Source organism: Pagrus pagrus (assembly GCF_965226575.1).
Source record: "Pagrus pagrus genome assembly, chromosome: 13".
NCBI lineage: Eukaryota > Metazoa > Chordata > Actinopteri > Spariformes > Sparidae > Pagrus > Pagrus pagrus.
The window spans coordinates 8,763,716-8,778,048 of record NC_140197.1 but is presented as its reverse complement, the minus strand read 5'-3'; the positions used below and the strand labels follow the sequence as shown (position 1 = coordinate 8,778,048).

The 14,333-nt window shown below is 42.6% G+C and overlaps 1 protein-coding gene across 19 annotated transcripts in view; it reads right to left on the bottom strand.

The window, feature by feature from the left end:
• Positions 1–634: 634 nt before the first annotated feature.
• The window catches only part of nfixb (nuclear factor I/Xb), a gene marked incomplete at its 3' end in the record, with an annotated part of 159,184 nt that continues 145,485 nt past the window's right edge, over positions 635–14,333 (bottom strand). For 13 of the 19 annotated variants that reach the window (XM_084370906.1, XM_084370907.1, XM_084370909.1 and 10 more), the window contains 3 exons: positions 12,632–12,779; positions 10,511–10,602; positions 635–7,096 (listed from right to left, as the gene is read on the bottom strand). In XM_084370906.1, the coding sequence (XP_084227032.1) occupies positions 7,082–7,096; positions 10,511–10,602; positions 12,632–12,779 (255 nt within the window). The remainder of the gene's footprint in view (positions 7,097–10,510; positions 10,603–12,631; positions 12,780–14,333) is intronic. The other 6 variants (XM_084370897.1, XM_084370901.1, XM_084370903.1 and 3 more) reach the window with 1 other exon arrangement.

Below are 14,333 nucleotides of genomic sequence, written 5' to 3'. Positions count from 1 at the left end.
AGTCCTTTTTCTGAACACATTAGGTATGGACTACTCTCAGGATGGGAAGACCATTTCACCCAGTATAACAAAGAGTGTTTCTGAACAGGATTACCAACTATACCTTTAACCCTACTACAATTATCTGTATTATCAAAGTGATTTTCAAGCTGTTATTTTAAGGTGAACATTTTTTTTCTTTAAATAACTTCATATTAATAAATTGGAAAACTGACTTGTTTGACGCCGGTAGCTGCAGTGACTGAGGGAGACTGAGCTTACATGGAACGGTAAACAACTCCACGTTCCTGATAGGACGTTTCCTCATATACTGTAACAAAGACACAGCAGTACAGACAGAGACAGTACAGACAGGCATCATCGACAAGCATCACGTCCAGGTCATGTCACTAAACCTAACTGTAAACAATGTAGTTAAAAGTTGCTACAACTCACAAGCTACAATGGTAGAATGCTTCTCACATGTAGATGCATCAGTATTAACAACCTAATTATGTAAAATATAGTTATATATCAGTCACAGCGCCCATTTTTTGCATTTTAAATTCAAGATTTTTACTATAGCCCCTGGACGATGGGCATGTTTGAGAGACACCACTGAAATGACACAATAATCACAGACAGATAGGCAGGATACAGTCAAGAACATCCTTTTATTCAATCAAGTAAAGGGGTTGCTCTTTTCAAACTGTTTTTTATTATTATTATGGAAAAGAAACTGTAATTAACACATGCATTTCACCATGGGCTCTGGGGGTGTGTGTCTGAGGATATGGGACACTGCTCTGAGGGAGGAAGAGGAGGAGGAGAAGGAGGAGGAGGAGGAGGAGCACTCGCAGCGGGAGGTGTGTTGCAGGCCAGAGGCGAGGGGTTAGGCTGGCCAGGGGGGCTCAGTCTACAGATCACTAACCACAGCCCAGCATCCTACGAAACGTGTTAAAAACAAACAAAGGAAAGTAATGGGCGGACGGTTCGGCCACAGGGTCCGACTGGGCTCTTTGAACGGTGCAGGAGCGGAAACTGTGGACTTCCTCACACACATACACGCACGCACACATACACGCACACGCACACGCACACGCACACGCACACGCACTGCTCCCTGCAACCTGTTCGTCTCTGATATGGCTTCTCAACTGTGGCGCTTTCACTTGTCAAGGCTTGATTGATAATACTGCTGCTGGCTTCATTTGCTTGATGAAGGAAAATAAAAAAAAAGTTGCATATATTGTGTATTTTTTTTTTGTTTTTTTTGCAGGACAAAAATCTGTAATCACTTGATTTTGCTGGTGGAATTTTTCAAGGTGCTTTCTTTACGAGTCACCAAAAGTCTTGGAGTTTAGTTTTGGAACCATATCACTTTGGTCAGCGTGTCTTATCGAACACTTGCGATTTCAAATGGCGGTGAGTCAATACGATATTGTGAAGCAATGTGTAACATCTCTTATGATTGTGCTAAATCTGAGCCTTTCAGTCACCGTGCTGTGGAACCAGTCCGCTTATAAGGTGCTTCGAGTCATTTTCAGTTGTATTTTTTTCCATTTTTTTTAAAATTTTTAAATAGCTGGTCTCATTCAACCACTGAAAAAGGTGCATAATTGAAGAGTCTCAACGCAGCATCTTACCTGCTGCCTAAGACACATAGTAACAATGACAAAAAAAAAAAGAATCAAAAAGCAAATCCAAATTCAATTATAAAAAAAATAAATAGATAGAAACAAGGATTACAAACAAACCTGCCTACACTAGCAGTCCTACTGGTCATATACCCTCGCCCTCGCCCGAAAAAACAAAGTTCCCCGCGAGTGCTTCTCTCCCTCCGCCGGGGGGTTGATTTGACCCCTCACTTCTCCCGTGACCCGGCCCCAGTCCTCAGCACAGCCCAGAGCCCCGTGGTGTAACTTGTTCACTTACATTAGCTGTTGAATGGAGAAGCTGAAGAAGATGGGTATGGTAATACAATGTGAAGCGTACAGACAAGAATAACATGTGAGCTAACTGCATTCTGCTCAGACAAAAAAATCTTTGCGTATTCTTTTTTTTTTTTTTTTTCTTTTCTTTTTGAAACCCCGCCGTTCAGAGAAAAGGGAGAAAGGAGAGGAGGAGGAGGAGAGGGGAGGGAGGGGAGGGGAGAGGGAAGGAGAAGGAAGGAGAGGGTTACGCGGCTACAGACTACTCCAGTGTCCAAGATAGACAGAAGACAAGATACAGAGGAAGAGAAGCAAGACAGAAAATATCCTTTTTTTTTTTTTTTGGCTTTTTTTTATGCTTTTCTTAATTATTCAACAATAAAAAGAGGAACTAAATCACACCAATTTCCTTTAGTACTATGTATACTGCTTTAAAAAGCTCGAAGAAGAGGAAGAGAAAGATATAGAAGTACGAAGGAGGGGACGTTTTTTTTCTTTTGAGATGGGCACTCAGGATTACAAGATGGAATCTGTGAACAAAAGGCACTTTTTAGGGACAACCTTTAAGATGCTCTGAGTCTATAACACTACATCACCAAACAAATATTTATAATCATTTACAGTGGGAGATGGGGGAGGATTCGGGGGGGGAGGAGGGGATGGGGAAGGGGGTGGGGTTCACTTGAATTGATGACAGCAGACCAGCTGAGCAGGCAGAGGTCACTACTTCCCTCTCGCTGAACCAACTCGACATTTAAACACCCAATCAGAATCACCACTCGTGGTCGTGTTTTCTCTCTTTTGAAAAGGGAATCCGTACTTGTGCATCTCCCAAATCGGGGAAGATCTTGTCTTTGTCCCACATTAGGATCACTTGTGTTGGATACAGTCTGGAAAAAGCGTGTTTTTTCTTCCTACGACTGTTCCTCTGCTATGGCGGAAAGGTTGGAGGGGAAAAATGCCTTTTGTCACGACAACCTTTTCATACAATGAACCCCTCCCCCCTCGGTAAATACAAAAAAAAAAGAGAAATAGAATAATGCATGTTTTCCTAAAATTTGCTTTTTATGATAACACTTAATTTTGTTTATTATTATTTATGTATAATAGAGATTGAATGTACTTTATTCTTTTACGAAAGCACCAGTTTTCATAGTGATATATATTTTATGAGTTGCAAAATTGTTCCTTCAGCCCTCCCACATTCTGAAAACAAATGGTTAGAAATGAAGATTTTTCTTCTTAAAAAAAGCGATAAAAGGAAAAAAACAAAACACAAAAGGAAATTAAAAACAATTTCCCCAAACTTACTTACAAAGACTGGGATTTTTTTTATAATCGCCGCCCTCGTATTTAGAGTCCCAGAGCATGTGGACATGAAAAACAAAAAAAAAAACCTCAGAGGGTTTTCCCTCTTTTCTCGTGACACCCTCAAACAATCGCTAACAAACAAACACAATTCCTCTACCAAGGCATTGCACATGGCTCAATCAACATACATCATTTAGTTTCAAGAACAATACTTCCCATCAAAAACAAGAAAGAAAACAACAAAACCTAATCTGTTCTTTTGTTTTTTTTACCCTCGACTACATCATCATCACTGTCTATGTGTCTATTGTTGTTTGCCATGGATTTTCGGTTCCGTCATTTAACGCGAGAGTGGGCTTAGAGACTGGTACTTTAGCTCTAATCAGCGGTTTTTGAGATGCATCCTATGACTGTGCGATGTACGCCATGCTTCAAAAAATAACTAGACTGCCACAGAGCTTATCTTGCAAATAAAAAAATGTATATATCTATAAATATATATGTGTATTATATATAAAGATGCTTGCGATTATCTAGTGAGCTGTCACCGTTTTTTTTTTTTCCCTCTCCTGACATAAATTTTTCATCATTCACTATAGCTTATATGTGAGAAAAAGAACCTGAATTCATGTTTGACAAATTGCATAATGGGAATACAGAGGCACTTCCATAGATTAGAAAAGAAATCACCTTAGCCATCGTCTTAACGTCTTACTCAGCAGAGCTAGTTTCTCTCTACGAAGCTGATGAGATGGTCGCCAGTCTGTTGGCCAACTATGTTGTGTTTCCCTGCAGTGAAGAACGTGGCCAGGCAGTCCAGTTATTTTGTGAGGTTGGATGGGTGGTGTGAATTTTTGAACAGGAAATAACTGAATCGGTCAGAATATGTGTGGGCTAAAGATATAAAATGATTAAAAGCATAAAGGCCTCCTCAGATTGTCTATTTTTAAGACTTCCCTTTGAATTCAGTCGGGCACAGGGGATGTGTGTGCATAATAGTGAGTGGTCTTTATAAGTCCGTGTGTTTAAGAAGTGGCAATCTGTGCTCTACGAGTGTGTTTCCATCCCAGCGACACATCCACTGATTTTGAAACATTAAGTGGTGGTCAATACTGTAAATCTTACCGAAAAAGAAACTCTCAAGGTTGGCTGGCGTGATTGTTTTAGTGCATTTTTGATCGTTAAGGGCTCATCGATTCACAATAGCTAGAGGGGAGTGCTGGTGTGTGTGTGTATGTGTGTGTTGGGGGAGATAACCTTTGAAACCTTTACCATATCGTGTGCACCAAAACAAAACTGGGCACATGGGTGATCCTCCTACTGCCGGCCTTAGAGGCCCTCATTCCCTCTCCGAAACAAGCCAGATATGTCACATATTCATTTTGCTCCACAGTGTGGCTCGCTCTGCTCTTGGAGCAGCGGCCCGTCTGGGAGTGTAAACAACAGGGTAAACTTTAGGGAGACAGAAAGAAGAGCTACTCTCTCTTTTACTCTGGGTCCCATCTTCAGCAACCTTCCCTCCTCATGTATCACCACCAGTTACCAGCTGTACCCGGGTCAAATCATACACGCGGTTAGCTTTTTGTTGACCTGAATGGTTCAGCAGGTAAGTTCCCAGAAAATTGGCTTCCTGTGATTGTCAAAACCCTGCATTGTGTGGTCTTAAAGCACAGTGTGTGGCGAGCAAACCATGTCCAAGTTTGATATTTTGGGAAATAAGCTTATTCGCTCTCCAGCTGAGAGTTAGACAAAAAAGATTGTTACCACTCTCATGTCTGTATGGTTAACAGGAAGCTACAGCTAGCAGCTGATTAGCTTAGCTTAGCTTAGCTTAGCAGAAAGAGAGAAAACTGAACAAGACCTAGTCTCCATGATCTCATCCTTAGGTTTCTTTGAAGTTCAGTGTGGTAGCTCCAGCTGCCACCATCTTGGAAGTGCTGGTTGCTGACAGCTAGCTAGACAGCTAACAAGGAGCTGTCACTATGCTCTTAATTTTAAATAACTTTAGGCCTGAATATAATGTAAATTAGCAATTTATATAAAAAATCTAGTCCCCACGCAGTTTTCATGAAAGGAGAAATTAGCTAAATTAACTTTAGAGGCCAAAACTGTTTTGTTTATTTCTGCTGTCTTATGGGGATTTGTATTAGCTTCAGTTCTCAGCATCAGAGGTTGCCTTTGGAGAAACAGCTAGGGAAGCAGCCCCCAGCCTGAGCTAACTAGCTAAACGCTGGTTTGCGACTTGTGTTACCTTCAGACAGACCAGGCTAGCCGTTTCCTCCCCGTTTTCTGCCTTTATGCTAAGCTAAGCTAACCGGCTGCTCATGGCAGCCTCATATTTAACGTGCAAACATGAGAGTTGTCTCAGTCCTCTCATCTAACTCAGTAAGAGAGCAAATAAGTGTATTCTGCAAAATGTCGAACTCTTCCTTTACGTTTTGGCATGTACTGTTTGATCCAGGTAAGCTAACCACCCTGTCTACGCCGCTTTACCATCCCACTTCCTACCGTGTTTTTCTCCATAAGGTGCTGTCATTCAAATACAAAACAATTATAAAATAGTACAAATCCAAAAGGAATAAATTCAGATAAGCGAACACACAAGAGATAACAAAATCATTCATCTACATTACAAGAGGGCAAAGGGGGAACCAATAGCTGCTGTCTACAGTCGTGGAAACTGTCAGTAATGATGCACTCACACTGGGATCATCAGTGAGTGTGTGTGATGCTTGGATATCTAATTGAATAGGTTCACTGGGCTTACTGTGTGCATGTAAAATGAAAATACAATAACACAACACCACCACCTATGAATACTACAATCTAAAAGGTCTGACTGGGCGACTGTGTGTGTGTGTGTGTGTGTGTGTGAGTATGTGTGTGTGTTTTCTCCGTTGTACATACATGCTGTGGTAATGGCACAGATTGTGTGTGTTGTGCGGGGAGATGTGAGAATGAGCGGAGGCCAATGATTTGTCGAACTGAACGATGGGGGTCAAGGACACGTGAAGGCTTCTTGTACCTTGGTTTTTTCCTCTTTAAAACTCTTAATAGGCAAGTCTGGTTTACCTCCCATGCCTTGTAGGTAAATAGTGCACATCGTTAGGATTAGTGTTAATTGATTCAGCTTCTAGTGCAACCCTTAATCAAGATATGTTTTGGCATGGTCTCTCTCGAGTTAGTAGTAGGGTAAAAAGGGACTCAATGGTCATTCGGAGAGAGAGAAACATTGGTCAATTTGAACACGTTTTGGGTGATGACAGACATCACAGGAGCATGGACTGCAGCTTTCATTGGAAATCAAATAGTCTTTGCTTTGATCAGGCTGTGGATTCATTGTGGGTGAAGCTTTGTAGCTTAAATGTTAAATCTGTGTCGTGGAAACCTGATTTTGTTGGACAAGTTGATTTTCTTAGCCATTCATTACACAATGCATCCTCACGAAGTAGCAGAAGTTGACCGCTTTTTTCATCCTTAGGTTCCTCTTGTGTTGCTGTCGTGTTGTGCTGGTTCTGTAGGTTTCAGGAGAGATGCCTGCTCGCTGCCGTTTGTCCCCTAACCCCTTCTTTATCCTGGCATCCACTCGTCCATCCATTCATCTTTCCATCTATCCATCTTTGCTTGAAACGGGTCCTCCCTCTGACTGGGTAAATGAGTCCAGAGTTCCTCTAAAAAAGCGTAATGCTGCTGTAATTTCCTGCGTTGCTCGGTTATATTTTGGATCAGGTGAGACGTACTGTCAGGGCCGGTCGGTGGGTTGGTTGGAGGACAGTTACTATCCTGCGGGTTGTTTCTCTGTTTTTCTATTTCCGATTGTAAAGAAAGAATTCTAGTTGCTGGTTTGTGCACAGATCTTGTCAGAGGAACCAAGACTGCAAAAGACAAAGGGAGAAGAAGGGGTGGAGAATGAGGTTAGTGTCAAAAACAGTCAATGTGTGTACAATGTGTGTACATGTGCACAAACAAGAAGTGGACAAAATAACAAAAAACCTTCAGGGTTTTCCCTATTGTTTAAGGCTTAGGGGCACCACCCATAGCACTGTTGAATGTAAAATGCATCTTTTTTTTTTAATTGAAAAATGAAAATTTTCTTGGAGCAGGACACCCCAACCACTTGCCAAAACCAGGTGAAACGCTGCATCTTAATACAGCTGAAAAGACTACAATTTGGCAATTCTGGTGACTGGCAGTTGAAGCACTTCCAAGGCTCGAATGGACATGAAACTCCTGTTTTAAATCATAAGTACCAAAGACCTACTGTGTAGCTGTATATGCAATCTCCACTCTGCAATCTGTACATCTGTACAATCTAATACAATACAAGAGGTTTGCCAATTACCACTAAAAACAAACCACAGCCATCGCAAATTGGAACTTGATTATGACGGATTACAAACATTGCTAGACTTTATCCGCTAAGGACAATGAATATCACTGCAATCCAGCCAAAAAGTGGTGAGATATTTCACACCGAACAACAAATGTCAATTTCATGGTGGTGCTGGAGAAGAGTCAGATTCACCCTCTGGGGAACATGAACATCTGGACAAGATTGAAAGGCAATCTACTAAATAGCTGCCAAGATATTTCAGTCTGGACCGAAGTGGTGGGCGGTCTGACCATCCGATCTGTACTCGGTAGCAGCCGATAAGCAAAGTTCAGGTGTTGGAATTGGTATCGCAAAGGACAAAAATTGTATCTGAACATCTCTGACCCAAACAGTTATACTGTTGACTCTGTACACTGTGTTGACTTTTTGGCCACTAGAGGTTCCTACAGCTCTTCAATAGAGTTAGTGACAGAACAGTCAACTGGGCCACCAGCCCAGCCATTACCATCAATTCTGTCCATTTCTGGAGTCAAGTACGGTATGTCTTGGATTTGGCCGAGCAGTGAATGGCTACTAATGGCCAAGCAGCAGCAGGGGGAGAGCAGTCTGGCGCTCCCTGTCACTTACACCATCTTCACGTTGGGTTTCTCCCACTCAGCGTGAGCAGGGAGCAGAAATGGGTCACCGTCGCTGTTGTTGGCTGCCCTGCTTGGCCTGCAGGATCTGGCACCGTCGCAGCCAGTGCGCCAACATTCTACAAGTCAAGCCTTGGAAACTACTCGGAGCCTCCAGGGAAGCAGCCTTTTGTTTTGTTTGACTCTAACAGGTCGCATGAATACCCCCCTTCTGCCTCCTGCACTTCTCAGCTACCCTACTCCCCTGGGCACTGTCCCAGCAGGCCTTGGGCATTGTGACTTCTCCCTTCTTAGTTACTCTCCCTCTCTCTCCTTATGTGTATGCTCTTGCTCTTACAAACACACACACACACACACACACACACACACACACACACACACACACACACACACACACACACACAATCCATCTATCTCCCATGAACACTCCCACTAAATCCTTGGCAGCAGACAGTGACCACCCTCTTTTCTTTCCTGTCCCCCCCCCCCCCAACCAACCCCTTCTCAAATTCAAGATCAACTGGCTATGACATCATGTCTGGTTGCTGGGGGTAACGAGACGCCCGGGACGTGACTTCTATAAGGTTCGCTCAGTTCCCTCCATCTCCCCACTTTTCCTGCCCCGTTGGTATCTTGTTTCCCTTCTCCTCTGGTTGCAGTGCCTCACGTCTGCCACTAGAGGGCACATGGAGTCCACTGTTGTCAGTGTGAGAGCCTGTCTTGCAGTCACCACATGCACACTTCTGACATGCTCTTTGTCTCGCAATCAATCACTTTTTTAGTGGATCGTTAATCTTCTTGTTTCATTTTTCCGAGAGGCAGATGCAAACAGCTAATGCTGTGTGTTTTGGTTCAGCCATGGAAAGTAAAACCATACTTTATGACATTATGTCCCACTCAGTAGTGAACATCAATGAGCTGTTTAAGAAAACTATATGGAGACACGCTACATGGCAGTAAGTATGCAGATACCCTTCAACATATACTTTTATTACTTTTGGTGTAGGGCTGTTATGGTTTGGTTGAGGCCTCCTTGCTCCAGTGAAAAGAAGTCTTAATGTCGTAGCATTCAGTTATATTTTAGTCAAAAAAAACTGTTTGGGGAGGACCCTGTCCCGTTTTAACATAACAACGCCCCTGTGCACGGGAAGAAATGGTTTTCCCAGTTTGGTCTGGCCTGGACAGAACTCTGACCTCAACCCCATCCAGCACCTTTGAGATGAACTGGAACTTCTCTGAGTCCGTGACCGACCCCTTTATAATGCTCTTGAGGCTGAATGGGAGCAAATCCCTGCGGCCAAGGTCAGAAATCTGGTGGAAAGCCTAAGACCAGAGGACTGGAGGCTGTTATGGCAGTGAGCTGCGCACGGCAATGCCTGTGATTTTGGAACGAAATGTTCAGAAATCACATATGGATGTGATGTGGGTGTGTCCACTTACTTTGGCCACATAATGTCTTACCAAGGTAAAAAATAATAAATAAGAGAATCATTCAAAGTGAAGTTAGATAATTCAGCGTAAAGGTACAAAAGTAACAAAGAAGTCTGAAAAACTGACAAAGTACTTAAGAAGATAAAGATTTGAGTGAGAAAGAGGTGAAGGGGAAATAAAGAGTTGAGTATAACGAGCAGCGAGGCAGAGAGGATCAGGAATGGGAAAAGTAAGAGAACAGAGGGCAGAGAAACAAGGGAGGGGATCAGCCGAGCAGTTTCAGATGGTTTCCATGTGTTGAGGAGCAGCGCTGAGCTGGCTCCAGGTGGGTGTGGTTGGACACTAATGAGAAAAGTACTGTGGTAATGGAGGAGGCATATGAATGAGGCGCAGAGTGGTGAAGGGAAGGAACGAAGAAGGTGAAAGAGGAAGAAAGTACAAGGCAGAGAAAATTAATAAGAGAGAGGGAGGAGAGCGGAGAGGGACAAAGCTAAAAAAGAGGGAGAAAGTGAAGAAGAGAAGTGGGGTTCAGCAAGAAGACAGAGGAGAGCGAGCAAGAAGAGGGAGTGAAAAAGGCAGCGAGGGAGAAGGCCTGCTGCCTGAAGGGTTGGCTCCATATGTGCCAAATAAACAGTTGAGCACATATGGTAAACCACACACGTACTGTAAAATACAGATATACAAATGCACACTGCTGGTGTGCTGTGGGATGGTGTGAGAGGAAACCCAGCAGCAGGTTTCAGGGAGTGAGGGAATAAGAAATACTTTGGCGTACATCCACACAGTTAATAAGTTTCCAGAGTCTGACCGGTAATCACAGTCGAAACAGATGAGTTTCTGCCTCACTTTAACACACAGAGACGGACCGCCAGTATATCCCAGAGTCCTACCTGCGTCTGCTGCGGGATGTTCAGAAAGTTGTTGTCCCGTGATCCGATGCCGACAAACCTGTTGGGAGCTGTGGCGCCTGGCGTGGAGTATGCTAAAGAAACAGAAGAAGAACAAAAAAGGCCATCAGTGCATACACAAAGACAGCTGGTCCATTAACATGTAAAAGCAATAGTTACATTCTGGGATATATGCATATTCACTTTCTTACTTAATGTTAGATGAGAAGATTGATACCACTCATGTTTGTACTGTAAATATGAAGCTACTGCTTGCAGCCCGTTAGCTTAGCTTAGCACAAATGTTAATTAGTGAGTTCTACAGGTGCTTGTAGGTGGATTTTGTTACATTTGACAGCGCCAGACTAGCTGTTTCCCCTGTTTCCAGCCGTTATGCTAGGCTAAGCTAAGTGGCTGCTAGCTGTAGCTTCATATTCAAGAGAGGTAGCCTAAAACTCTTCCCTTGAAAGCAAAACACTAAAACTGGGAGGCTGGCCTGGCTCTGTCCAAAGCTAACAAAAATCAACTACAAGCAACTCTAAAGCAACTGCTTAATCCTTACAGAAAACAATTGCTATTGTTAGCTTCGTGTTAGTTCAGCTTAGCACAAAGATATAACAGATAAAACGTGTTAATTAGTGCGTTCTACAGGTGCTGGTAGATGGATTCTGTTAGCTTTACCCTAGCCAGGTTAGCCATTTCCACCCATTTCCACTCTTTATGCTAAGCTAAGCTTAGCTAAGCAGCTGCTGGCAGTAGCTTTATACTCAAGAGTGGTAACCCAGAAAGCGAATAAGTGTATTTCCAAAAATGTCAAGCTACCTCTTTGCTTGTACTACAATACAGTAAACCTACTTCATCACTTTTGTTGAATAAATAAAAATAAAAGAAAGATAAACTCACTAAGAACTACAGAAAGTACTGCTGTATTTCATTGAGGTCACTAAAACTCCACAGAGATGCCTGCCAAAATCTGGTATGCAAACTTAGATCTCCCTGAGTGATTAAGTCCCGTTGATAAACTCAGTTGAAGTGAATGGGCACACCAGGATCTTGACGTTGAGGATCAGTCAGGGACAGTTAAAACCCACTGGCATCAAAGTCTTTGACAAATTTAGGGCAGTTTGAGGTACCCTACGGACTCCAGCATCTGAATCCTACTGAGGGATTCAAGATGCAGTGTATGGGCTGTCATATGCATGTGTGTTGAGGAAAGGGGAGGAAGGACAAGGAGGAGAGAGACAGAGAGAAAAGAGAATTTGGAGGTTTATGTGTATGGACATATACAGTACATATACTGTTTTCTAAGAATTGGAATAACATACATAAGACATAAAAGACTTTGAGACGCTGACTGGGGGGTAAAACGCAAACACTAATTTGAAGGAAAGCTAAAAACAAAAAAAATTAAAGTGCTCCATCCAGTGCCCCTCCTATCACAGGTGAGGAAGACAAATGCATCGTGAGAAAAGCCCCACGGTTGGACTGACATCACCCTTCACCTTAGAAACACACACTATTCGGCTAAACAAGCACCAGACAAAAAATTAAATAAAAAATACAGCCAAGAAGTTGAAATCAGCTCAACTGATAATGAATAAAAAATGTCCACTAATGTCCCAATTTCTACTGGAATGTTTGGAGTCCACATAAATTAACTGCCCTAAATTTGTGCTCGTCGCAAGTAAGAATCAATTAATGATCAAAAGTTTTTTTTTAAATAAGTTTTGCTAATGAGTCCAGCAGGGCAAGAAAAGAGGATCTAGGAGAAGAACTGGGTTGGTGTTGCAGCTTCCACACCAGACAACGCAGAATGGGCTCTAAGACTGTTGGGGGGGCCTAACAAGAACCTTGATGAGCACCACAGAAGTCCATTAAGAAAGATATTTCTCACCAGATCACTGGTGGCCTTGATCTACTCTACTGAGCTCCACAGTATGCTTGCTTCCATAGCCTTCCAAGGGTTAAGGGAGGTGAGATGTTGGATACACAGGAACAATGATGGCACGAAGTTGGAAGAACAATGGCAGGGGTCTTTTCACTGGAGAGGGTTGGGATTTTCAGATTTTTTTTTTTTGTTCTTGTTGGTTTGGTTTTGAGAACAGTCTCTGCGGGGTCACTTACACGGAGATGCGGGCGAGGAGAGTCCGCCATCAGGGGGCGTGCTGTTGGGTTTAGAGTCGGGCATGGGGAGGGGCACTGGGCGGGCCACTGGGGGAGGTGGAGGCAGCAAGAAGGAGCCTGGCATTTTGCTCTGGCCGCTCCCGTTTGGCTGCAGACAACACAAATAGGGTCAGGAGGGCGACATGCGACAATCCGCAGACACGGGATGAACAGAGGACGCAGCTCGGGAGGCCAGGTCCAAAAAAATATCCATGACGGAGGGGGAGGGGGGGAGGCGATGGTGGAAGGAGGGAGAGGAGGTGGTGGGAAACAACAACCAAAGGAATGATATATGTGGACGGCATCTTTTATGGAGGTGTGAGAAATAATAATCACCACAGGGTTTGATAGAAGTGGGAGCTGGAGCTTGAGGTGAGAGGTTCCACAGGGGTGGTCCGTGGTGGGTGGAGGAGTTGTGGAGGAGGGGAGTGAGCAAATTATTGACTGGGTTCGTCCAGAAGATGGCAAGAAATCAAAAACCATGGGAGAATACTCGTCTACACAAGCACAACACCACCAACGATACCAGCACCAAACAACCAAACTCCAACTAAAATCGTAACAGCTAGAGATGAAAACAGAAACACGATGACACAACACAGGACGGGTATGCTTGACTGAAGTGTGCCGTGACTGATTCACCCTCGTGCTGATGGTTGTAATTTTTGAGGGGTTGGGTGGAGCAAAAAACAAAATAAAAAGGGGGAGGAGAAGGAACGTCGGGGTCTGAAACAGCAAACGGCAAAATGACATTGACAAGACAATACAAAGATTTGTTGACTAACTGAGTAAACAGATGTCTAGTGTGTTCACTTGTGTTGCTGTGGTGAGCATTTCTGTGTATTTCTCTATATTGTACATAGAAATACAACACCAAGAAAAAAGCACAGTCCACTGAATGTAATGATATTCATATAATTAGAAAATATTACATTTTAGAGCAATGCAAACAAAGTGCTCAATACAGCTGCTTTTATAGAACAGGCACGTATACGGAAGCAAAAACAGGCCAGAATAATTTGAGTTTCATGAGCAACTGAATACCTAATTTTGTAATGTAAGTGTTCACCTCACTAAAATACTTAAATCTATCTTTCTGACTTTATGTGGTTTGAATTCCCTCTTTAAAAAATGACAGAAGTTACCTTCATGTCGTAAAATTTCAAAATTTGGTTCCAACTTTTGTAAGGCTTTACAAATTTAGAAAATGTAAATATGTAATATTTGTAATATAATAATGTAACGTAGTATTTAAAAAAAACTTGTCTGAAGTTTCAAAATTCAGTTGTAAATTTCAAGCCATGTAAAAAAAATTAAAAATAAATCAGGTCACTTAAATTCGTTTGGTTATATTTACACAGCATTTAACATCCTGGCTATTAAGGATCAATCAAGCTTCAAGAAATCGGTTGGACCTCGTTGTCTTATCAGGTTACAGAAATGCAATTCAGTCACATGATCTAAGAAAAAAAAAAGTATTAGCTTTTAGTAGTAACTTTGATGAGTGATTCGAAAACTTGGACAATGGAATTTTTCTCTGAATTTGTAGATCAGAAAGGTTTTTGAAACTTGAAACCTTCTGAAACTGTTAAAGAGTAAAATCAAACCACATGAAGCAGACGGATGGTTTTCAAAGTATTCAGTGGTTGTTAAATATCACAAT